At 53.5% G+C, this 24,233-nt stretch overlaps 10 protein-coding genes across 10 annotated transcripts; 5 read left to right on the top strand and 5 right to left on the bottom strand.

Moving 5' to 3' along the window:
• Positions 1-414: 414 nt before the first annotated feature.
• Positions 415-2,632, bottom strand: N7532_002693 (Rad21/Rec8 N terminal domain protein; the record flags this gene model as incomplete). The annotated part of the gene is made up of 6 exons (XM_056615187.1): positions 415-1,548; positions 1,588-2,056; positions 2,121-2,255; positions 2,312-2,452; positions 2,520-2,556; positions 2,614-2,632. The coding sequence occupies 6 exons, from the start codon at positions 2,630-2,632 to the stop codon at positions 415-417; spliced, it is 1,935 nt and encodes a 644-aa protein (XP_056478159.1).
• Positions 2,633-3,653: 1,021 nt separating this feature from the next.
• Positions 3,654-6,400, bottom strand: argEF (bifunctional acetylglutamate kinase/N-acetyl-gamma-glutamyl-phosphate reductase; the record flags this gene model as incomplete). The annotated part of the gene is made up of 2 exons (XM_056615188.1): positions 3,654-3,709; positions 3,766-6,400. The coding sequence occupies 2 exons, from the start codon at positions 6,398-6,400 to the stop codon at positions 3,654-3,656; spliced, it is 2,691 nt and encodes an 896-aa protein (XP_056478160.1).
• Positions 6,401-6,921: 521 nt separating this feature from the next.
• Positions 6,922-8,457, bottom strand: N7532_002695 (SNAP receptor SNC2; the record flags this gene model as incomplete). Its single annotated transcript, XM_056615189.1, has 3 exons — positions 6,922-7,110; positions 7,994-8,170; positions 8,347-8,457. The coding sequence occupies 3 exons, from the start codon at positions 8,455-8,457 to the stop codon at positions 6,922-6,924; spliced, it is 477 nt and encodes a 158-aa protein (XP_056478161.1).
• Positions 8,458-10,391: 1,934 nt separating this feature from the next.
• Positions 10,392-11,909, top strand: N7532_002696 (glycoside hydrolase family 76 protein; the record flags this gene model as incomplete). The annotated part of the gene is made up of 3 exons (XM_056615190.1): positions 10,392-10,491; positions 10,556-11,259; positions 11,325-11,909. The coding sequence occupies 3 exons, from the start codon at positions 10,392-10,394 to the stop codon at positions 11,907-11,909; spliced, it is 1,389 nt and encodes a 462-aa protein (XP_056478162.1).
• A 569-nt stretch (positions 11,910-12,478) lies between these two features.
• N7532_002697 (uncharacterized protein) lies at positions 12,479-13,005 on the bottom strand (the record flags this gene model as incomplete). The annotated part of the gene is made up of 3 exons (XM_056615191.1): positions 12,479-12,606; positions 12,681-12,865; positions 12,968-13,005. 3 exons carry the CDS (start codon positions 13,003-13,005, stop codon positions 12,479-12,481), a joined length of 351 nt encoding a protein of 116 aa, XP_056478163.1.
• Positions 13,006-14,450: 1,445 nt separating this feature from the next.
• N7532_002698 (uncharacterized protein) lies at positions 14,451-17,160 on the top strand (the record flags this gene model as incomplete). The annotated part of the gene is made up of 3 exons (XM_056615192.1): positions 14,451-14,748; positions 14,823-16,967; positions 17,033-17,160. The coding sequence occupies 3 exons, from the start codon at positions 14,451-14,453 to the stop codon at positions 17,158-17,160; spliced, it is 2,571 nt and encodes an 856-aa protein (XP_056478164.1).
• A 621-nt stretch (positions 17,161-17,781) lies between these two features.
• On the top strand, positions 17,782-19,125 carry N7532_002699 (DODA-type extradiol aromatic ring-opening family dioxygenase; the record flags this gene model as incomplete). The annotated part of the gene is made up of 5 exons (XM_056615193.1): positions 17,782-18,084; positions 18,168-18,340; positions 18,425-18,585; positions 18,666-18,904; positions 18,931-19,125. 5 exons carry the CDS (start codon positions 17,782-17,784, stop codon positions 19,123-19,125), a joined length of 1,071 nt encoding a protein of 356 aa, XP_056478165.1.
• Positions 19,126-19,308: 183 nt separating this feature from the next.
• N7532_002700 (L51/S25/CI-B8 domain-containing protein) lies at positions 19,309-19,805 on the bottom strand (the record flags this gene model as incomplete). The annotated part of the gene is made up of 3 exons (XM_056615194.1): positions 19,309-19,364; positions 19,430-19,462; positions 19,523-19,805. 3 exons carry the CDS (start codon positions 19,803-19,805, stop codon positions 19,309-19,311), a joined length of 372 nt encoding a protein of 123 aa, XP_056478166.1.
• A 400-nt stretch (positions 19,806-20,205) lies between these two features.
• On the top strand, positions 20,206-21,031 carry N7532_002701 (mitochondrial pyruvate carrier family protein; the record flags this gene model as incomplete). Its single annotated transcript, XM_056615195.1, has 4 exons — positions 20,206-20,402; positions 20,485-20,500; positions 20,647-20,783; positions 20,842-21,031. 4 exons carry the CDS (start codon positions 20,206-20,208, stop codon positions 21,029-21,031), a joined length of 540 nt encoding a protein of 179 aa, XP_056478167.1.
• Positions 21,032-21,831: 800 nt separating this feature from the next.
• On the top strand, positions 21,832-23,528 carry N7532_002702 (putative extracellular exo-polygalacturonase; the record flags this gene model as incomplete). The annotated part of the gene is made up of 8 exons (XM_056615196.1): positions 21,832-22,153; positions 22,216-22,582; positions 22,633-22,691; positions 22,742-22,902; positions 22,953-23,243; positions 23,296-23,370; positions 23,425-23,434; positions 23,482-23,528. 8 exons carry the CDS (start codon positions 21,832-21,834, stop codon positions 23,526-23,528), a joined length of 1,332 nt encoding a protein of 443 aa, XP_056478168.1.
• Between the last annotated feature and the right edge of the window lie 705 nt (positions 23,529-24,233).

The raw sequence follows: 24,233 nt of genomic DNA on the forward strand, positions 1-24,233 counted from the left end.
CCTGAGATATACTACGTTGGGGTAATACTGAAGTCTGCGTATTGAATGCAAGAACCCTGCTAGTGGGTATCGATAATCCTAACTGCTAGATCAAGCCAGATCGGTTCTCGTATCGGACTCGGACTCACGTCAACATGTCATCCCTTCCATCTCCACTGACTAAAAATAGCCACGAGACAGTGATGCGCGTGGTCGAGCTATCTATACTAGTACACCAAGGTATAGATGCAAATAATATAATGTAATAGGGGATCATGAGATGGAATAGGGTATTGTTAGCCATGAAAGATGACTTACTCGGAGATAATGATGGAATGCCAATCCCCAAGATGTGAAAGATAACCAAAGTCCTGAAGCGTAAGAATAAAGTTCGCATCGAAATCACCGTCGCATCTTGCGCTGGTAGATTGAAAACTAGTCACCCGCAACCCGCATCGAAATATCCCCAAACTGCCATCTTGGCCAGGCAGAGAACCCGCCGTCAGAGGAGGGTGCTTGCCGGACACGGAGAGCACCCTTGTTAGCGAGGGTAAGGACATTCACAAACGCTTGCACGGCGACGACCTGCTTAGTTTCTTCAGGAGGCAAGAGCTCCTCAAAAGTAATTCCCGGAATCTCCTCTTCGGTCAGAACCTCCTGGATAAACTCGAAGAAATTCAACGTATCCGCGTCCAGCCCAGCCGTAACACGCTCCAGATCGACGGAGCGTCCGCGCGAGAGCGAACTCACCTCCCCGCGGTCGTAGGCCAGCTCGTCTTCCAGGTACCGGGTTATATCGAGCTCTTCGTCAAGTGTCATAGTCGGGTCCTGGTCTGCGGGGATGTCGCCTGCTTGTCTGCGCCGGCTTTTCAAGACGAGCGGACTGGCGCTGGTTAGTCTGCCGCGGCGACCGCCGATGCGACTACTTGATTCGATTCGGGATTCGACGCTTCCGTAGCGCTGGCCGGAGTGGATTGAGGAGATATTCCATGGCATTTGGGAGGAGTGTTCGTCGATGATGCTGGATGGTGCTTGCCGGGCGAATTCGACGTCGCGAGGTTGTTCTGTTTCGCGTGCTCGGCTCCTGGTTGTTTCGTTCTCTGCTTCTTCGCGTTCTTCGGTGATAATTTCCCCGCCGATGGATTGGAAGAGCTTGATGCCGGAGAACATTGCCAGTGGATGGGGTTCGGGTTGTGCTCCTAGGCCCTTCCCCACGGATCCGAGACCTTGGCCGTATACCCAGAATGCGGCGTTTTTCTTTGCGATGGTGGGAAGCTTGTTGTGCTGCTTTTGCTTGTTTGCTTGGGCCATGTTCGCTAGATAGTTTTGATTCCAGTTGGCGAGATCGGTATTTCGGAGACTGGTTTTTTCGTCCGGGACGATTTCCCGTGCTGGGCGATTGGAAGAACGTGCTCGACGGATTTCCGTCGGGTCTGGCACGCCTGTTTCAGTTCGATGCTTGGTTTGTGAAGTCGCGTTTCCATGTGCGATATCGAGGTTCATCGTGTCTTCGTCCTGGATCAGAATTTCTCCTTGGTCAAGTTGCATAGCCTTCACGTCTGTTAGTCTCTGCAGTATAAGAGCAAACATTATCTCAAATATACTCACTTCGTTCTGGAGCTGGATACTTCCAGGAGTCTCCTCTAGCTGAGGCATCGAACTGATGCGCCGCCTCTTCCGCGGCGAGAGCCGACTAACATCGAACTCAACGATATTCCCATGCTCGTCGAACTCGAAATCCGGCTGGAGAAGAATACCCTCTTCGTTCTGTCGATCGAGTGGTACCAGCGGCGCACGCCCAAAGAGTCCGCGCTTCGCTGCAGATCCATATACCCCATCGTCAGGTCTTTGAAGGCCGGCTCCAACTAGTCCATCATCCTGCGGTAGCTCGAGGTGGATATTGCCAGTCTGTGAGAGGCTGGAGTGACTGCCCGCAGTGGGCTCACTCCATAGCCCGAAATGTTGCGTCGAGTCTAGATTTGTCAATCTCTTGAATAGCGAAAGGTCGAGATCGAGGCCTGGAAGACCGGTCTCGGGGAGGAAGGATGGATCGTAGGGGAGGATGAGGGTGCTCGGTCTGAGGTTGTTATCTCGTATACACGATAACAACAACTAATTGATCAGGGACTTGATGTACATACCTTGCTCGTCCTGCACTAGGATCGATACCACCACCAGGTAACAGCTTCAACATGGAAACCATCTTATCGTGCATCGACTGCGCCTCAAGGAGTGTGTATCCGCATTGTTGGTTATACACGCGCGTGACGCCGTACCTACCGCAATACACCCATGAGCACAGTGTCAACAAAAACAGACAAGCGCAACTCACAGCAAGCTCCCCTGCAGTCGCAAAGCCATCGGTGCTTCTGGGTCAATGATAACCCTGCACGCGCCTGGAACATTGACATCGAGAATGGCCTTTCGGTTGATTTTCCGGGTCGCGGATTTCGGACCGAGGGTCGCAGCAAGCCTGGATTTGTTAGTGGAATGCTGGGAAGAAGTAGTGTTTATTTTCTGCTGGTGAGGATGCGACATACCATACTGTTGCGACGCCATGTTTTGGCGATGTCAAGACTGGAGAGAGTTAGTTCGGCTTGTCTTGTGCTGTTGTGGGGATGGAGGGTACCGTACTCTCGTGACTGTAGAACATCCTGGCAGGAGGATCTCAGGCCCAGATGGGCAGCGTCGAATCCACTGAGTCAAGCTGTGGCTTGGATGGGTTGAGTGGATGGTCTGTGGAAGGTGGTGAGGCGTAGCTGGAGGTAGAGAGCAGTGTCGATGGCTTTGATGATGTGGTTTCCTTCTTTCGGGAGGATGTGGATGGTTGAAAAGTTGGGGAGATGAATGAGGCAGAAAGAAAGACGTCTCTGTTGAGGAGAAAAGTAGAGTGTGCTGCACAGAGTATGGTTGGGGACTGAGGCGGACATGTGAAGTGAGCGGTCTACAGATGCAATATCGTAGGCAGGCAATCTGCTAAGACACCGCCGGTATTTTTGAGAGACAGTGACGACTCTGTCCATAGTTCGGACATATTGCAATTGCTGAGCGGATGGGTCCAATTATGTAGCCGTCAACGAAATAGACATAGGCTGTATAGATGCTCGGACACATCAAAGCCCCATTCCCATACAGCACATGAATCAGTCAGACAGCCCAGAACAACCATTATAACCATAATACTTCTCCTCAAGAACCCAGCAATTGAAACACTTGCTCAAACAAAGTCCACTGTTCAGAAAACACAACTTTTATCCCGATCAGAAAAAACAGTTACCATCTATCTTTAGAACGTGCATCTGCACCACCTCAAAACACCTACACAACACCTATTGCTGGCAGTCAACGGCGAAGAGAAAGGAGAAAACGAAATGGAAATCCGAGATATAATGGAATCTAAAAAGCAAACACCAACCGGCGAAACTCTTTGGCAAAAAATAGAGACAGACGTTGAAAAAAAAGACTCAAGAGCTTGGAGATCATGGTAGATCGATATGAAACAACCCAAAATTCGACATCAACAATGTCCTTTGATACAGACAGATACGGTCGGAGTTAAACAAGGAGGGCGGGTGGATTTCCAACCCATGCAGCCACTAGATGCACGCGGGATATGAAAGAACGCGCGGCAAGACCCTTTATTCCTTTTTTTATACGCGGAGTAAGGTGATCGTTTACTCCAGGGGAATACCCTCGTACTCGGAGTAGCCCAGGGCGAGGTTCATGTTCTCTGTCATAGGGGTTAGGAAGGTAATTTTTTTATAGATGAGAGGATGGTGTACGTACGTAGGCACTGGGTGGCGGCACCCTTGAGCAGGTTGTCGATGGTGGCGCAGACAACGACACGCTTGCCGCTAGAGTGGACGGCGAAACCGCCGATCTCGACGCCGTGACGGCCGGCAATGTCCTTAACCAGGGGAGCCTCGCCGGTAATCTTGACGAGCTTCTCGCCGGCGTAACGTTCCTGGTAGAGGTTGCGGATGTCACGGGAGGTCATCTCCTTCGCGAGGGGAATGCTGATGGTGTGGGAGATACCCTGGAACCAGACAGCGACGTGGGGGATGAACGCGATGCTGGTGCCCAGCTGAGCGCTGATCTCTCGCTCGTGGATGTGGTCCGTCAGGCTGTAGGGAATGATGTTGTTGGTGAGGAACTGAACGTCGTTCTTGGGGCTGGGCTTGGTGCCGGCGCCCGAGTAGCCAGAGACACCGAAGGTGGTGGGCTGGCCGCCCAAGAAGGGGACGAGAGGAGAGATACCGAGCTGGGCAGCGGTGGCGTAGCAGCCGGGGTTGGCAATGCGGGTGGCACGAGCGATGAGGGAACGGTCAACGAGCTCAGGCAGACCGTAGGTCCACTTGCTGTCGAAGCGGTAGTCGGCGCTCAGGTCGACAATGACATTGCCCTTCTCGGAGCCCTGGTCGACGGCATCGACGAAAGGCTTGCAGACACCGTTGGGAAGGGCCATGACCCAGCAGTCGATGTCGCCGTTCTCGGACATCTTGCGAACGTCCTCGGGGCTAAGGTTCTCGTAGATGATCTCCCGCTTGTTGTAGCCCTGGAGCTTCTTGCCAGCCAGCTCACGCGAGGAGACGTGACGGAGATCCATGTTTGGGTGGGCGTTGAGCAGATTGATCAGAGCCTGGCCGGTGTAGCCACGGGCACCGATGAGGGCAACCTTGGCCGGGGTGGAGTTGGAAGCGTTCTTCTCACCAAGAGGAGGGTTAGGGTTGGTGGTGGCGTAGGTACGCATGGCGTTGACGGCCACGGTGGGACGCACACGGGAGGCACGAAGGGCATTGGAAGTGGAAGAGAAAGCACGCTTCTGCTCAGCAGAGGCGCCGCTCAGACCGTGGCCCTTGGCGAACTTGGTAGCGGCCTGGTGAGCGCGGTGGAGGCGGGACTCGAGGTTGATGTCACCGAACATCTGGCGGCCGTTCTTAGTGAACTCCTGCACCAGCTGCTTGACCTCCTCGCCGTTCTCGACACCGTACCAGAACAGAACCTGGCCGTCACGGCTCAGGCTGCCGTCGGCCTTGTCGAAGAACCAGGTCAGGTTCTCGTCGTCTTCCTTGACAGTCCAGGCGAGCTTGGGGAAGTCCTTCTTGACGCTCTGGAAGACGTTGTCGGCGACATTGGTCAACCAGCCAGACTTAGTAATGGTGAAGGTGGCCAGCTGAGCAATCAGAGAGCCCTGCTGAGGGGGCAGGACCACGGCCAGAGCCTCCATGGGGTCATCGTAGTAGATCTTGAAGTCGTTCTCCTTCAGGCCCTCGACGTAGCGGTCAACGACGGCGCGGGCATCGAGACCCTCACGGTCGCGAATCAGCACCTCCTTCAGCTGCTGAATGTCCTCGATCTCGGAGAAAGAGGTGCGGACGTGCACCTTGTTACCACGGCGGATCAGGGTACCGGCACCGGAGTCGGTGAACAGCTCCTTCTGCAGGTCGGCCGGGTGAATGATCGCCACACTAGAAGAGCGGGGCAGGTCGCTCAGAAGCTCCTTCATCTCCTTGATCTTGAGGCGAGTGCCGTGGCGGACCCACCACTGATTCATCAGGTGGTCGTACTCCTCGTCGAGGTTGATGGCGGAGATCTTCTCACCAGTGTCACCGTTGAAGAGACCGCCCTTCTCGGCCAGATAGACAATCTTCAGCGGTTGCAGAGCGCGGGCCAGCTCACCGGCGGCGACATCGGCGTTGACGTTCAGGACCTGACCATCAGGGGTCTCGGCCATGGAGGTCAGGATGGGCAGGCAGCCCGCGGCAATGGCGGACTCAATGGGCTTCTTGTCGACGCCATTGATCTTACCGACCAGGTTGTACTTAGGCTTGTCGAGGTAGTCGGCGGAGAAGACACCTGCGGTCAAGGGACGGGCACGGATGCCCATGCGCTCCAGCTCCTCAACCAGCTTCATGTTCTCCTCCAGGAACAGCTTGCGGGCCAGCGACAGAGTCTTGCCATCAGTCACACGGATACCGTCCTCGAACTGGGGCTCGACACCGGCGTCCTCCAGCATCTTGTTGAGCTGGGGACCGGCGCCGTGGACGACGATCGGGTACAGACCGACATGGTTCAGGAACGCGAGCGCGGATGACAGGGTCTGGAGGTGCTCGGTAATAATGGCACCGCCGACCTTGATGACGGCGAACTGCTGGGACGAGACCGAGGTGAAGTGGGACAAGTACTGCTGGACCTCACGCTTGGAGCCGATGTTGCTCAGCAGCTGAACGACGGTGCTGCGGGTCGAGCTGAGCGAAGGGTCGGTGGCTCGCGAGTAGGCACGAGTCTGGTGACGGGCATTCGACAGTTTGACACTGGCAGTGAGGCCGGCACGGAGGGGAGTGTGCGGTGCGGAGAAGGACCGGAGGGGCTTGGTGGAAGCTCTCCGCACGGCGGAGCGAAGGGACAGCATCTTCGACATGCGGCAGCTTCAATTGGGAACTTCGCAGGTGCCGGAGGGGGAGGCCCCTTTTTATTCAACGGAGGGAGTGGAGAGGTGGTGGTGTGGTGTGAAGGTGAAGGTGCGAGAGAGATGTGACTAACTGCGGTCGAGAGATTTTAGCGGCGTCGCCGTCTCCACCGCCCGCCAGTTCCATTTTCTGGGCGCGAGAAATAATTCACGAATGATCGTTCGCCCCAACGCAAAAAGCAATCTGAGTCGGCTACAAATAACAGCGCAGCAATTACCACGAATTTTTGTCTAGTACACTACGTCCACGTCTGGTCGAGACTGAGAATTCAAGGAACCCTGGCTGCAGCGGTGTCGGCGCCAGCCAAAAAATCCTTCCCCGTACAGATCATCCAGGGTCCGCCAACTCGGGACTCCCAAGCGAGACAAGGTTCCGAAAAGGTACAGATTTTTTCTCATCTCCCTTAACTCCACTATCGCTGGAACAACTCGGAGATCTGTCGAAACGTCACCCGGCCTGGGCCTAGTGCCAGTTATCTGATCGCATCGGTGCCTGTGACTCGTGCGTTGCGTGGTTCTCCTATCCACTTCCTCCACTCTGTCTGAGCTTGCCGGCCTTCTGCACTTCGTTCCGACTCGGACACGAAGGCGCCGGCCAGCGGATAGCCTACCAGAGCCTCGCGTTGCTCTGGACGGCTGGCGTTGAGCAGACACTTGACTGTCTGCCAAGGCACTCGCCGTTCGAAGCGGGTCACACCAGAACTTTGCAACTCTTTCGGGTACGGCGACATCGGACGAGTGTTTCCACTTAGTACTGTCTGCAGACATTCGTAGGGCGGCTGACTGTAAGCCCTGCAGAATAAACCTGCAGAAATGTAACATACTGTATTTGTACGTACTTACGTAGTATATAGAAAGTGCTGCCAGCTGCCAGCTGCCAAGTGGGGTGTATTCGGTCCGATGCAGGGATCAGCCTACTCACAGATGTACCTGAAGTACCTCGGGTATCCAAGCTACACTTAGACTACAAGGAAAATATTCACCGCATAATGTCACATACTTGAACAGCAGTATCATTTACATTCCCCGAGGGGGCGGGCTTCATCCCATGCAAAAAATAGACCCAAACATTGGACGTCGCTCGTCTCGTCGGCACGGGAAAGCAAGAGTATTTGGTCATTTCAACACGCCCAAAGAAAAGGAGCGGCAGCAAAAAAAAAGGGCAGCAAAAAAGCACGGCATAAACAAAACAGCAGGAGGTATTAGCGGTTAATGGCTGGAAAACGACGACGGAGCCCCATGATCCTCAACGACTTGAAGTAAAAACCCGGCAAAACATTTCAAGATTCCCCATGTTCCCAATTGAAAAAGCACAACTCGCGTGGCATGCGTGAGATCGAGATCGAATCGTGTCATCTGTAGTTTCGTGGCCATAACTAGTGTTTGGCGGCCCAGACAGCTAGAGAGAAGGATTAGCGTCCCACTCGGCCTTCTCGATCCGGTGATCGCCACGGAGTAGCCCAGATCTGGGCAAGGAGCTGGAGCACACTTACAAGGCACAATGATCACGATCAGCAGGACGATGACACAGATGACCAGGCATACACGCATCTTCATATCCTTCCACCACATCTGCTTGCGCACGCGGTTGGCGCCGCGACGGAAGCCCTGGGCTGATACGGCCAGGTTGTCGGTCTTGTCCTGCAGGGAATCAAGGCGCTCACCACGTTGGGAGACCTTGTTGATGTTTTCGCGCATGACACCGACAGTGTCGTCGATTTGCTAGGAACAAAGTTAGTACGGTTGCGGACTCCCATTGTTTGGGTGTTCGAATCGGCGAGGTCCAGCGCGACAGAGCCAGGTGCACAATAAATCGTCTGCTAGACACCAGGTATCGCTTATCTGACGCTGTCTCGCGAACATCGGCCGTCGAAAAGTGTGGGGAAGGGAGGACATACCGCTTGCAGTGCGGCGGTTCGCTGGTTGCCATTCTGGGAGGCGCCTGCGCCCGCGGTGGCGGTATTACCACCGGCAGGGATATAAGGGTCATAAGGCTGTTCGTGGGACATCGTGAAGGGCGGAACTGGAGACAAAGGGGTCTTAGAAAACGGCTCGTCGTGGAAAGGGACCGGACCACCTCGGTATGGGGCAGTCAGGGTGTTGTGTTGGGACAAGAGGGTGGGGGTGAAAACCAACCAGAGGATAGTATGGGTGGCAGAGGTGAAAGCGACGGGCGTTGCAGAGAGAGCGAAGTGAGCACGGTCGATGCGGGAGGGGATCTGGAGGAGGTGATCTGAAGCTGACTTGGCCTGGAGTTGCGAGTTGCCGCTGATGGCGGGTTTGCTCAGAGTCACGTGAGCTGTGGCGCTGTCTCAAAGAACGGACGAGGCGGCTGTGCGGCAGTTTTTGCTGGCAGTGAGGATTATCGAGAATAGGCAAAAGAATAAATTCGACGCTGTCCGCTCAGCTAGTCGTGGCTAGTCGCGACTATTGCTTGCCTTGTTGTTCCGCTGGGACTGTCAGGGTGCCGGTCGGCCTGAGGCAGGAGGCAATCTACTACAAACACACGTCGCCATGCAATTTTCCTAACCTTGGAACGGAAACCGTGGCAGAGTTGAATGTCATAAACGATTCCATTTCATTTCTTCTACTTTCACCTCAGGGCAATTCATCGAGTCAGAGTTGCGGCTGGGGAGATGCCCAGGTGGCTGCCTATACTGAACAATGGAGACCACGTAGCGTTGCTCGAGAAACCGTTACTAAACATAGTAACACTCTCCGGCCGCTCCTCCCCTTCCATCTCCAGCAACAGTCGGCAGTCCCGGACGTTCTTAAAGTATTCCAGAACGATATGCACGATCGCATCAAGCAGATGATCCCGATCACTGATTAACCTACGTTCCATCGCCCCGGGGGAGGGGGGGGGACGCGGCTGTACAACGTGGCAGGCAAGGAACATGTCGATCGTGACCCTTCGATCTGGCGAATTACCTGATGCGAATTCACGGCCCTGCAGCCTTTCAGGGGCGAGTACTGCTGTGGGACAAGTCGACAGCCTCATGCAGCCTGGCGGACACCAAATATTCGACGTTGTGGGGATTGAGGCTGCCTAGCCGGCTCGATGCGGCAAGATTCACATTCGCAATCGTATCGCAATGGATTCGGTGGTCCATGCAGACATGCATCCACATCAAAGCCAGGGATATCTAATGTCAATCTAGTCGAGCCTCAAGCCTCGATCTGACAGGCAGCCAATGACCATTCTATCGCACTCAACACCTGTTTCGTTCTATATCCTGCACACCAGATGCACGCCAAGATTTCCCCAACCCCTAGCCTGATCCTACATCGTCTGACTCGGCCGTGCAATAGAGAAAAATCCTTCGAGTCGGGGGGCCAATTCTGCTGCCCTGCCTCATCCATGTGGAATCTGCGGGCTCGACGCTAATTGATTCGTCTAGTTGCTTCGGCCCCAAAGTCCATCCCGCCGGACCCTGCAGCTCATCCACTTCGCAGGCCTTCCTGGACTGGTTGAATCGCTTTTTGGAGATGGTCCTGTTACATCTCCGTCGATCTTCATCAGCTAGTCTGCGTTTTGCTGCGCTGTATGCTGACTTGAGAGTCATGAGGGGTTCTTTTTCTCCTCATCCTGACGGCCCCTCGGGAGTTTGCCTGGTCCCTTTGCCCCGGGGATGTTCGGGCATTTGTACAATCTTAAAATAGCCCCAGCTGTGATACTCTCTTCCTTTCACTATCTCTGCGTTCGTTTTCTGTTGCTCTTCAGAGTCAGCGGTCTAGCCTGAGTTACACCGCACTCTATCTTCGAATATACTCTCTTTCCATTTCTATTGCCGTGGAAGCCTTTGTATACACGCCTCTCTTTCTCTCTCCCAGACAAGCATTTTTCTAGTGAAAGCTACCATCTGACAGGACCTTGGCATCTGTGATCCGAGTCCACACACTATCGGCAAAGTGAGCTCCAGCCTTATTTCGCCGCTTCGCCATGGAGGGGACCATACAATCATGGCGACCATTCCTGCTCGCTTTTCTTCTCGGATCACAGACAGTGCGAGCGTCTATAGACCTCGACCTATCATCAACTGGTACGCTTGTGGCTATCTCAATCCCCACCAAGTAGCATGCCCTAACACGAATCCGACCAAACAGATTCCATAAAATCAGCAGCAAAAGAAGCTGCCAAGGGCATGCTAAGCTACTACACGGGCTACCGACCAGGCGACGTACCCGGTAACATCCCAGACCCGTACTACTGGTGGGAAGCAGGCGCGATGTTCGGCGCGATGGTAGAATACTGGTACTACACCGGCGACTCGCAATGGAACGACTGGACCACGCAAGCCCTCCTTCACCAAACAGGTGAGGACAACGACTACATGCCCTACAACCAAACCCGAAGTATGGGCAATGACGACCAGATCTTCTGGGCTTTTACGGTGATGTCGGCCGCGGAAACTAAGTACCCCAATCCACCGCAGGGCCAGCCGCAGTGGCTTGAGCTCGCGGAGAACGTATTCAATTCGCAGGCCGCGCGCTGGGATACGTCTACCTGTGGTGGTGGGTTACATTGGCAGGCGTATGAGTCTCTGGGTGGCTGGCATTTGAAGAATTCCATCTCGAATGGGGGGTTGTTTAATGTTGCGTCCAGGTTGGCGCTTTACACCGGGAATCAGACTTATGCTGACTGGGCGAATAAGATCTGGGATTGGTGTGAGGGCATTGGGCTTATTACGGATAAGTATGACATTTATGATAATACTGATTCGAAGAATAATTGCACTACGTTTGATCGGACGCAGCATGCTTATCTTCCTGCTGTTTTTATGCATGGCGCGGCCAATATGTACAGCCTTGTAAGTACATCAGCGAACAACCTCCAATGCGAACAACAGAGCAAAATGCTAACACCATCACTTAGTCCTCAAACGCCAACGACACAACCAACACCACCAAATGGAAAAAACGAGTAAACGGCATAACAAACGCCCTATCTGCCTTCTTCTACCCCCAAAACAAAAACATAATGTCCCAGCCATGCGAAGTGGCCAAGTGCAACGTAAACGAACAATCCTTCAAAGCCTATCTAGCCCGCTTCATGGGCGCCACAGTCCCATTGGCCCCTTTCACGCAAGACCGGATAATGACGAAAATCAACGCCTCTGCCCAAGCCGCCGCAAAGCAGTGCAACGGACCTGATAATAAGTGTGGGCTGCGCTGGACGGATGGGGATAAGTACGATGATACCACCGGGATCGGGGAGCAGATGTCTGCGCTTGAGGTTATTCAGGCTACGCTTGTGCATGTTGATAGTAAGCCTGTTTCGCATAATACAGGTGGGACGAGTACCGGGAATAAACCTGGTATTGGGGATTCGGATGAGAGGAACACGGATGTGAGGACGAGGGATGTTACGAAAGGTGACAAGGCGGGGGCTGGGATTTTGGTTGTGCTTTTTGTGTTGGCGCCGGTTGGGGCGTTGGTTTTTCTGAGTGAGATGGTTTGACATAATGTATTGTCAAAGTGGTGTTTTGGGTGGATATGGTGTTACACAGTGTAATGGTATATAGATTTCCTTTCGTCGCATGCATTGGATTAGGCTCAATGTGAGCGCGGTGTTCAGATTGGTTGGAATTTCTGAATGTTTGACATGATTGAGTAAAATTGGATCAAATGAATCGGATATATATATATTTGTGTTGACAATGATGATCTATGTTCACCACGCATCACTTTAGTGTAACCTTTGTGGCCTTACTCGACACTAGGATATATATAGCACTACTACTTACCAGATAAATACAAACCAATTTCATCCGAGTTGCTTTTGAATTGAACGGAGATGCGATCGTAGGAATAATATACAGAGCCGAAAAAAGACAGCCCAGCAAGAATGCGAAGGGAGGTATCGTACACGCCATAATGATCGTACAGAAGATCTGAGCGTCAGAAAATTAAAGACGCAGTCGCGGTAGTTTAGCACAGTCGCAGACAGAGAAAAGGATTGTGGCAAGGCAGCGGTTCGCACCGCATTCAGCCACCCTCGAGAAAAGCTGGAGCAGACAAGACGACTACTCATTTCTCGCCCAGCATCTCCTTGCGCATTTCCTCTCGTTGTACCCGAGCCTGCTCCTTTGCCTGCACGCGGGCGGCATCCTCGACGGCGCGTTTGCGATCTTGTTCTTCCTGGGCGGCGTACCAAACTAGACATGAAGTCGTTAGCCTTGAGTTCTTCCATGACGGGACAGCTACGAAAGTGCCGGCTAGCTGGGCTTACTCGACTTATCCGACTTGGACCACTCCTTCAACTTATTCACGTAGTCATCAAACTCCTGCTCCTTGCGACTCCCCTGCTCGGCAGCGCGCTTCTGCAGGTCCGGGTTATACCGCTTGCGCAGTTCCTCGTCGGTTGGCCGGATGTACTCGACGAATGCTGGGCCGCCGATGGAAATCAGAATTCCACTGTGACGCTTGTTAGTGTTTGTTTCAGGCGAGGGTGTGGTACAGCGCCGGCTTGCGCTGGTTGCGCTGCTGGCAATGGCGCCTCGGCTAGAAGTCACTTACCCGGCAATGGTCTTTAACCAGAGCCCCGCGCGCGACATGATTGTTTCTCGGAAGACGGAGTCGGAATGAGGGAAGATGGGAGGATGGGTTCGGAGAGACATCATCGGGATCGGCGCGGCTCTCATTTGCTGCTGGGTGTGGCGGTGTGGCGCAGCTGTCTCAGTCGTGTGGCTCAGGATATCTAGCCTTTTTGGGCAAGCGCGATATGCTTAGTACCTTACCCACTGGCAGGGTAAGTGAAAGAGGCCTGAATACGTTTGGTTCCACGGGTTCTAACTTCTTCAGTGGGTTCGTTAGTCCCTGTAGTTTCCTCAGGCCTGCCTTCCCCGCTGGAATTTAACGCCTGACGTCTTTCCCTGGGCTGAGACATGTCCACTTGATGAAGATTATGGCAATGGCATCGTGTGCATAATATCTTCGGAAACAATGCATCGGCACGGAGATTGACCGATTGAGCAGCTGGAGACTGGGACCATTATCGGCTCCTTCGTTCTATCTCCGGCCCGTACGACAGTCGTAGGGTCTGCTGGGTTCACACAGTGGCCTCCATCTCCAGCCCTAGCCCTGCTTATCTTAGTCATGCCTCGATCCGCCTGTAATTTCCTTCCGACAGATAGCCAAGCCATGCTGTGGCCCAGCAGAGTGGAGTACACCACTAGAAAAGTGTAAAGCCGCTGCGAAATGAGGATTGGCCCGGCGCTTGCAATCCAATCTCTTGGACGCCATACATACCCTCGCAGTACGTTGGTACATACCCTAAGGTATAGGCAGCAATGGGATGACCCACGAAACGCTGGAAACACTCGAAACGACTCCACGCCAGAGGCAAATTGCAGTTTGGCCGAAGGGTGCATTCGCCCTAGTCCCAAATCCTACTACTGTATACACCTGAAGTACCCTAGGGTTGGTACGGTCTCGCTGCACCCCCTGATCGTCAGGCACAGTACGCAGCGTGACAAGGGCATCGTAACCGCGCGCCTTGTCCGAAGCATCGTCGCCAATCGCCGCAGCCACCGTAATGTTCTCTGCTACTACTGTAAGCCTCCTATAAATGCGACGGGACAGTTAATGTCTCGCCTAAACTCCACCAGCGCAAACAGTCTGCTGGCGATGCCAAGCCGTGAATTGTTCCAAAGGAAAGAGGGTCGATGACGGCAGGCGTGCCTGGCAGTGGGTCGCCGGTTTTATTAAAGTCACCTGGCCCCCCTCAAATTCCTCCCCGCGGTCTGGTGATACTAGAGTCAAGTCGACTACACGCATATATCCAGTCAATTTGGTCCCATCGGGTCTCGCTGTCTCGCTGTCTCGCTGTCACGGTGAGTCCTGAGCCCATTCTGGTCCGCACGTGGTGCGACTCGTGTGCGCAGCCTGACTGGAATTCTGAAGAACCCCGTCCCTCCTTGCATGCGATCAGGGCAACTGGCGCGATCGCGAAGTCCCCTATCTGAGAGTCTTGTGCTCTCTCCCTCCGCGAGCCAGCGCCATGGAATACCCTCCGTCGTCTCAGCGCCCACCGCCCATGAGGCAATACGCTGCTCCCTCGCCCGCTTCCGCCGCAGCGCCGTACACTCCCGATGAGATGTACGGCGGATATGCCGAGCAGCCGTACGATGGGGGTGGTTATGATGACCCAGGATACGGCTACCAGGCAGGTCCGGCAGGCCCCTACGGCTCGTCGCAAGCACCGCGCTCGATGCGCCCTCCAGGACCGCCTCGTCCTCCACCAGGCCGGGGCTATCCCGGCGACAGACCTCCCCCGCAGAAGCGGAGAGGACCTCCTCGTAAGTTCATCGCGCAGAAATTTGACCTTTTTGAAATCATCTGCTGACTCTATTCTGAATGATGCAGCCGGCAGCCGTCCTCCTCCCGGCTTCGATAACCCGTTTCCCGCGGTTCCTCCCAGAGACCCTCGAGACCGACGGGGTCCTCCCCCCTCGCGGCCTCGAAAAGGGCATGGCGGCGATGGATATCAACGGAAGACCGCCGCCTCGACCACATACCTCGAACTCCCGTCGACCGGACATGCGCCCACCTCCTCGCGGAATGCCGCCTGTCCGTGGCCGAGGATATCCCCCGGGCCCTGGACGGCCGCGCCCTGATCGCCCCGACCGAGGATATACGGACCCGAATGGCCCTTTCCCGGGACCACCGCGAAGTGCCACAATGCCTCTGGGTCAGCCACCAAATATGTACCCGCCTCAACCGGCCTACCCAGAGTCCGATCATGCGCCTAGCTCGATGGGTGAGCCAATGCCTCCTCGTCCCAGCACGGCTGGAGGCATGCGACCCCCACGCGCTCGCCCGGTCAACGACATTGACCCTGGATTGATAATTCCTCCGGACCCCTCCAACCGAGTATCTTATGCCCCGAAGGAATTTTTGGACAGCTACTTCGGCTCCCATGAAGAGGAGCAAGACATGCCCAATTTTGATGCCATGCCGTCGAATAACATGGGCCCGATTGATGAGATGGGCCTGGATACACCGCCGAAGCCAACAGCGCAGACGCCTACATCACCATCCTCTGGATCTGGCGGCCATTATGCACCGTATACCCCAGATTCTTCGGGACCAGGAACTCCACTCGCAAGCTCCCGGTCTCAGCCTAATCTGCGAGGCGACGCTCCGAACCAGTTCGAAAATGCCGGTTTCCAGTTCGACATTCCGCAGGAACCGCCTGCCGTGCCTGGAATGCATCAACTGGATGGCTCTGGATACGGCTATGAGCAGACCAGTCCGTATTCGCCGAATGGCCATTCTCCCTACGGCCAGCAAACGTACCACCCAGAGCAGCCGCAATCACCGCCAGAACAAGAACAGAACCCAGACGCTCTTCCTCACCATCCGATGCCAGTGCCTTTCCGACCTGGCCACGACCAGGCTGCCAAGCCCGCTCCCGTTCGCCAATACAATACTGCTCCAACTCCTGCTCCCGCGCGAGCACCGGCTGCTCCGCAACCGATGCCTCCAGATGGAATGGCAGGACCTGCTCCCGTCACACAGGAAGAGCTACAAGCGCTGCAGCAAAAGGCGCGCTCCAACCCCAGCGACCAAAAGACTCAGCTTCTGCTTGCCAAGAAACTCGCCGAGGCTGCTGTGGTACTAGTAGCGGAGAATAGCCGCCTAGATACCAAGACCAAAGCCAAGACCAAGGAGAAATACATTCAGGATGCGTACAAGATTGTTAAAAAGCTTGTCTCATCCGGGTACTCCGAGGCGCAGTTTTTCCTTGCAGATTGCTACGGCGAGGGCCTACTCGGACTGGAAGTGGACCCCAAGGAAGCCTTTTCCCTCTACCAGTCCGCCGCAAAGCAAGGCCACGCCCAGTCTGCGTACCGTGTGGCAGTCTGCTGCGAAATCGGCCAGGAAGAGGGTGGCGGCACAAAGCGAGACCCGTTCAAAGCCGTACAGTGGTACAAGCGGGCTGCATCTTTGGGTGACACGCCGGCAATGTACAAGATGGGCATGATCAACCTGAAGGGCTTGCTGGGTCAAGCGCGCAGTCCACGCGAGGGTGTTTCGTGGCTAAAACGGGCCGCCGAACGCGCCGACGCGGAGAACCCGCACGCGCTCCACGAGCTCGCTCTCATGTACCAGACTGCCAGTGGCAACGATGTCATCATCCGCGACGAGCAATACGCCTGCCAACTTTTCCACCAGGCCGCGGAACTGGGCTACAAGTTCTCGCAGTTCCGCCTTGGTACGGCGTACGAATATGGACTGATGGGATGTCCGGTCGACAACCGCACGAGTATCATTTGGTATACCCGTGCCGCGGCGCAGGGCGAGCACCAGAGCGAGCTGGCTCTGAGTGGTTGGTATCTGACTGGATCAGATGGCATATTGCAACAAAACGACACTGAGGCATACCTGTGGGCACGAAAGGCTGCCACTGCTGGCCTTGCCAAGGCTGAATATGCGATGGGATACTTCACCGAGGTTGGAATTGGCGCCACCGCTAATCTGGAGGATGCGAAGCGATGGTATTGGCGTGCAGCGGGTAAGACTCCTCTCCTCGACTCATCTACTGAAGTTTATCAAATACTGACTGAGTTACTATTACAGCGCAAGGATTCCCCAAAGCCCGCGAACGCCTTGAAGACCTAAAGAAGGGCGGCCAGCGCATGCAAAAGACGCGTCTCTCCCGCTCAGCCGTGAACAAACAAAGCGACGGAGACTGCATCGTCATGTAACCGACGGGTGTCTTGCTAGGACCCCCGTCACTAATCCATCCGCATATTGGACTCATGTAATTTAATGACCACCGGCGCATTGTGTACCATTCTTTTTTTTTTCTTTCTTTTCTTTTTCTGCGGCAGTCGTACTGACTCCTTGCACATTATCTTTATGCTTTTCTGCTTTTGGGTCGGTGCATTACTCCCCATTGCAATGGGACATGATCGGATACGGGTGGGCCATAAATACCCCGGAGCTAGGCTGTTTAACATAGAATGATTGCTGTGGCAATTATATTATAATTTCATTACCTTATACCAGTGTAGTGTAGTTGTATATTATTTCTGCAAGTTACTAATAGCATCATGGATGTCGCAGAACGATGCTGCTGTCTTCAATGTACGAGAAGGCTCGGGCGGCCCCATTCCGCGCTGACACACAATCCGATCGGCTTATGCATCGGCAACCCCGTAAACCCGAACCCATTCTTCTTGATAAACCACACTAGTCCGAGTGTATGTGAAAATCCGTTGCTTACAGAGGTATATAAGCCAGAATTCTTGACTGCTTCAGCCATCCTGGCACCACAGCATTGCAGCAGCGATATCTCCTAGGTGCTGACATCGGAAAGCGGGTATATGCCTTCGGAAGCGCGGCAACAACATCCCACACGAACACCTGAGATACAACCCTCGCGTAAGCTCTTGATTTTTATCGTCACGCTTCTGTGTGCCGTTGTCATTGCTTGTCTAATTGACCACGCCAATCTGAATTCGTTCCGTCGGGCCTTTGCGCCTTCTTGTCCGAGCGTAGTGGGATTATCTGCTGCGTCTGCGTCTGCATCGGTTGCTGCGAGTTCGTATTCAGCGAAGATATCTTCGGAATTTGATTCTTCGAAAATGACGACCAAGACGCCAGTTTATTTTTTGAGTCATGGTGGGGTATGTATCCATCGTTACTAATTCTTTGCACATGGTATAGAGACAAGACACGAGGATGAATGCTAATATCTTAGAACGATTAGCCAAACGTCATGTACCAAACAGACCACCCAGCCTACAAGAAACTCGGCGCCATCGGCAAGGAAATCACGACCAAGGTCAAGCCGGATGCCGTGGTTGTGTTTTCTGCGCACTGGCAGGGTGGGAAAGATGTCATTTATGTTAATACGGCTGAGATGACGGATTTGATTTATGAGTATGTGATGCTTCTATTCCCGTTCTCATACATTCTATAGCATGTTAGGGTACTGGTAGTGGAAGGCTGCTAACATCGATACAGTTTCTACGGCTTCCCCGACCATTACTACGAGGAAAAGTACCCCAACGTCGGCAGTCGGCAGGTCGCTGATAAAGTACTCTCTGCTTTGCAGGGAGCCGGTATTGAAGCGAAGGGCGTCAAGCGCGGTCTTGATCATGGTGTCTGGGCTAGTTTTAAGTGCGGTATGTACAACCCGAAATTATCACATTCAGTGTCAAGTAAAAAAGAAAGAAACAAACTAACCCCGAGGGTTCGAGGGCAGCCTTCGAACCAAAAACAAACCCACTAAACGTCCCAATCGTCCAAGTCTCCCTCTTCGACACCGAAGACCCAGACCAACACTACCGACTAGGCCAAGCAGTCTCGCACCTTCGCTCGCAAAACATCCTGATTATTGTTTCCGGAATGGCGGTGCACAATCTCCGCGACATGCGCTTTACGATGGGCTCGCCGCGGCCATTGCCGTATGCGGTTAGTTTTGACGAGGCGCTTAAGGAGGCTGTTTCCTCGCCCCCGGGGAACGGCAGAAGGCTATGGCGGAGTTGTTGAAGAGGCCTGATGCGCGCCAGGCGCATCCTTGGTTTGATCATTTGCTGCCTATTCATGTTGGGGCTGGGGCTGCGGGTGTTGATGAGGGGAAGAGGTTGTGGACTTTTCCCGAGGGGAGTATGAGTTGGGCGCAGTATAGGTTTGGGGAGGTGGGGGATAGTAGTTCGTTGTGAGTACCGTATCCTAGGTAGTAAGTACCTGTGGTGAATGATATATTTCGGTTCTTTTCTCGGACAGTGTTTGGAATGGCTTGGATTTAGGTCTGGTCGATGTTTGATTTTGACGAGGCTCGATTTCATCTATAGGTACATAGGATGGATGGAAACGCGAAAGACATAAAACAGAAGTTTCAGAGTTTATGACTGCTTCACCAGGTTGGTGATGCGCTCTTCAATCTGGCTATCCGTGAGACCTGTACGTTCAATGTTAGCTGCCAATGTCCATGAGTATGCCCCGCAAGGGTCCACGTTCACTCACCAGCCAGCGCCTCTTGCTTCTCCTTTCCAAGCTCTATATTTGCAGTATGTCAGCAGCCGTTTCTTCTCAATTGGGTTGTCACAAGCTTCGTACCGTATCGGGCAAAGACTCGCGGCTGGGTACCCGAGGCTTCGCGCATCAGGATGGGAGTGTGCGGGTTGTGCTTCTTCATGGTGGGGTAGGCGCGGTTGATGAAGGATCTATCGCGAAGCACAGTGTCAGCTTTGGGCAATTCATGTCGTGATGCCGGAAGGCCGGGGCCGGGGTTGAGGAGTCGGGAAGAGACGTACCGTGTCGCAGCGCTCTGCTCGGAGGTCTGGCAGAAGAGGAAGCGGAGCTCCTTCAGGCCCTTGGTGAAGACGTACTTGCCCGACATGTTGGGAGGGACGCGGCGAGAGTTGGTGGGGGATGTCAACGAGAACTCAAGGAGGGCCTCAAATGACCGCAGTCTTATTCGCTGCGGCGGTGATTCGCTCGGCAGAATGTGGCCTGAGGCTGCAAACCTACTATATACGGGATAGCGCCAATGCTTACATCAGCCGGAAAAGAACCGCCTGCAATGCGACAGCAGAAGGTCGAAAGTGGTTGAATGAATAACTAAGAGATTGATCGTAGTCGTATTGTGCTATTGCACTCTCAATCTTATCTGAAATTCTGTGTGGCGACGTGAACGCGACTGCTTGTCCTCGGAAAACTCGCTCCCGATCACCGGACGCTTCCGCCCTTCCTCACCCCAACGACCTTCCTACCACCGCAACTCTCCCCTCTATACAGCCATGTCGTCTCGTGTAGGCTTCCGCTTCTTCAACAACGCTCGCTTTGCGTTCCGCAATGCCTCTGCGCCATTCCGCCGGCCGGGTGCCCAGGGCTGGCGCTTTCAGAGCTCCGAGGCCGGCGCCGGCGCCGCGGAGCAGCAGAGCACTTTCCAGCGCCTGTGGAACAGCCCTGTCGGTGTGAAGACTGTGCATTTCTGGTGGGTCTAACGCTTTTGAGGTCTGCTGAATGGCAGGCAGAAGAGTTACTGGGTTGATCGAGTGCTAACTTTGGTATGATAGGGCTCCCGTTATGAAGGTACGATCATGACTCCATCAATTCGATCCTGATATTCGCGTTTGCTTCGACTCGCACGACTGTCTCGATTCCCACACGAAAAGCCTGCGCGACGGAAAATGCAATGGAATGGACCGAAAAGATAATGCTAACACGAACGTGAACAGTGGGCTCTGGTCATTGCCGGTATCTCCGACTTCAACCGTCCCGCCGAGAAGCTCTCCCTCACCCAGAACGCCGCTCTGATGGGTACCGGTGCCATCTGGACCCGCTGGTGCCTGATCATCAAGCCCCGTAACGTCCTGTATGTCTATACCACCCGACCTCGAATCTTGCGATGACGTACTAATATATCTGCTCAGGCTTGCCGCCGTCAACTTCTTCCTCGGATGCGTTGGTGTCGTCCAGGTTTCCCGTATCTACATGTGGCGCCAGAGCCAGGAGGGTTCCGCCATCGAGGCTGTCAAGGATATGGAGAAGGATGTTGCCGACTCCGCGAAGGCCGTTGCCAACAAGGCTGAGGGTGCTGTTAAGGCTGAGAAGTCGTCCTAAAATGGTGCATATGCGACAAACAGATGGGTTGTGCGGGTCTTGAGAGGGATAGACGGGTTTCGTGGTTGGCATATATAGAGATCTGGGTGAGACCCGGGTCATCTGGATGATCTTGTGAGCGTGCGCTTGTGAGGTTGTTGAGGACGCTATATTCCCGTGCGGACATCTGTCCATGGAAGCCCGCTGTACATATAAACATTGCAGTGTTTTTGTTTCACCGAGCTGTGTAGACCTCCTACAGTATACTGAGTAACGTAATCGTCCGTCTCCGAAGCTGTAGGCAAATGAGCAGTGATTAGCGACGGATCCTGGAAGTAAGATCTGGCCCGGTGCGAGCTCCTGCATTGCGCGGACCTGCAGCAACATTGAAACGTTACTAGTACTCACTGCTAGTACAAACCCCAGCCCCATCGTTGGTGTTTACCCGGGTTTTTCCTCCCAATCGGTGAAATTCCTCGCATATCTTCCTCCTATCGGACGCCACCAATGCTTAAAAACACCCAAATCCATACAAACCGCAGCCCTTTCAATCTCCGACCACCTCGCTAACCACAAACCAGGCTTGCGCACCAACCAGCGCACGCATCCATCGAAGCCTCCCCCACAACCCACGATCCGTTTCCCCGGACGAAGAGCGGTTACCCCACCGTCTACAGCGCGCCTTGACTATTACAGAATAGCAATGCATAGCAACGGGGTATAGCATTTGCTATTTATTTGCATCGCATATAAAGCAAGGGATCCCCTGCTAGCGACATCCATCACTCCCGACACCGACAGCTTTATAGTCGTTGGCCAAGATGAAGGCTTCCATATTGACACAGGCCCTCGGCCTCCTCTTGTCACTTGGCTTAATCGTCGAGGCAAAAGCCTCTTCAGCCAAGAAGTACTCGCGGACAGAAGCCTGCAAGCCGCACCAGCCATTCCATCCGCTCCCTATTAGCCAGGCTCGGACGAAGACGTGCCATGTTGCTAGTCATGGCAATGGAGCCGATGATTCGAAGAATATCCTCTCCGCGCTGCACAAGTGTAATAATGGTGGCAAGGTTGTTTTCGACGAAGATAAGACGTATACCGTGGGCACGGCGCTGGATATGACGTTCTTGAAGCATGTCGATCTTGGTATGTACTGCTGAAGAGTTCTTAGTCAATCTCTCATATAGTCATTTACTAACAGCTGGCAGAGGTCCTCGGCACAATCAAATTCACCAACGACACAGACTACTGGCAAACCAACGCCTTCAAACAAATCTACCAAAACGCAACGACCTTCTTCCAGCTCGGAGGGGAAGACGTCAACCTCTACGGCGGCGGCACCCTCGATGGCAATGGACAGGTCTGGTACGACTTGTACGCGGAGGATGCATTGATCCTGCGTCCCATCCTCGTCGGCGTTATCGGTCTGCATGGCGGCACTATTGGTCCGCTGAAGCTGCGCTATTCGCCGCAGTGGTATCACTTTGTGGCTAATTCGTCGAATGTGCTTTTTGAGGGGATTGATATTTCCGGGTACAGCAGTAGTAAGAATACGGCGAAGAATACTGATGGATGGTGAGTGCACTTATCTGCCTGTGTGTGGGACAAGAAATTAACGAGCACAGGGATCTCTATCGCTCTTCGAACATTGTTATTCAGGATTCGATTATTAACAACGGTGATGGTATGTACCAACAAAAATGTGGCAGTGGCAGGCCATACTGACGATTCCAGACTGCGTCTCTTTCAAGCCGAACAGCACGGAAATCATCGTCCAGAATCTCCACTGCAATGGCTCCCACGGCATCTCGGTTGGTTCGCTGGGCCAGTACCCGGGTGAAGTGGATATCGTCGAGAACCTCCTAATCTACAACATTTCCATGTTTAACGCCTCGGTAAGAAGCCCGGCATAATCAACACCAACTCACATACTAAATATTGGTAGGACGGCGCCCGCATCAAAGTCTGGCCCGGCGTTTCCTCCGCCCTCTCAACCGACCTCCAAGGCGGAGGCGGCTCCGGCAGCGTCAAGAACGTCACATACGATACCATGACCATTGATAATGTGGATTATGCGATTGAGGTGACGCAGTGCTATGGGCAAAAGAATCTTACGCTTTGCAATCAGTATCCATCTAAGCTGACTATCGCCGATGTTCTGTTTACAAATATTAAGGGGACGACGTCTGGGAAGTATGATCCTGACGTTGGTACTATTGTTTGTTCGAGTGAGACGGTGAGTTTTTATTCTTGGGGTTGGTGGGGCTTTGCTGACTTGCTATTTCTAGGTTTGCTCGAATATCGAGGCGACTAATATTGATGTTTCGAGTCCGGATGGGGATGACGAGTTTGTTTGCACGAATGTGAGTTGTTCTTCAATGGAATGTTGCTGGGTATTTGCTGATTAACTTTTATAGGTTGATGAGGGTTTGTTGGAGGTTAACTGTACATAGTCTAGCTGATCGTATATCTAGTGATGGAGGACCAAGCAGCTGTCTGTTCAATGCTAAAGTCAATGTAATATCGCTGAGAGGAGTATCCTATATACAAGTGTTTAGAGTAGTGATGTCCACCTTTGCCCAATTATTGAGCTTCAACAGTAAATTCTGTAGTCCAACGCAGAAGCCCTGGAGATGTTACTCATGACTCTGCAACCACTTCTCAACCTGCCCCACGCTCTCTCTAAAAAGTAAATCCGCATAGAGCTTATGCAGACAGTGCAGATACCACCAGGCATATGACTCAACATTCGGTTTTGAACCGGAATTCACCTGACAGGAAAGCTGAAACGTAACGCGGCCTTCAGATCCCGAGTCGGAGTACGCGGGCGAAATCGAGTACCGGTGCAGACCAGAAAACGAAGATTGGTCTTTCCCATACCCGATATCGATGTAGCTCTCAGTCTGAGTAGATGAAGCTGTGTCTATTTTCGATGCAAGAACTTGGAAAGCACCGAAGATCTTGTCTTCGCTACCGGGAGTGACGAGTCGGACATGTCGTCTACACTCCATATCTGAGGTACATCCTCAGCGTCAAGGGCTGTGTTCGAATTAGATCAATTCGATATCCCAAAAACTTTTTGGATACCTACTCGAGAAATGAACAAGATCCCACCTCAACTTCCTTTGGGACGAGTATATCGATTGACGTTCCAAAACAAACACATCTGCCAGATCTCATTGTATATCACCAGCTTCCACCATTCACTCTCGCCCTCCCCCAGCCT

This window comes from Penicillium argentinense, assembly GCF_028826775.1.
Source record: "Penicillium argentinense strain IBT 30761 chromosome Unknown utg000003l_segment0_segment0, whole genome shotgun sequence".
Taxonomy (NCBI): Eukaryota; Fungi; Ascomycota; class Eurotiomycetes; order Eurotiales; family Aspergillaceae; genus Penicillium; species Penicillium argentinense.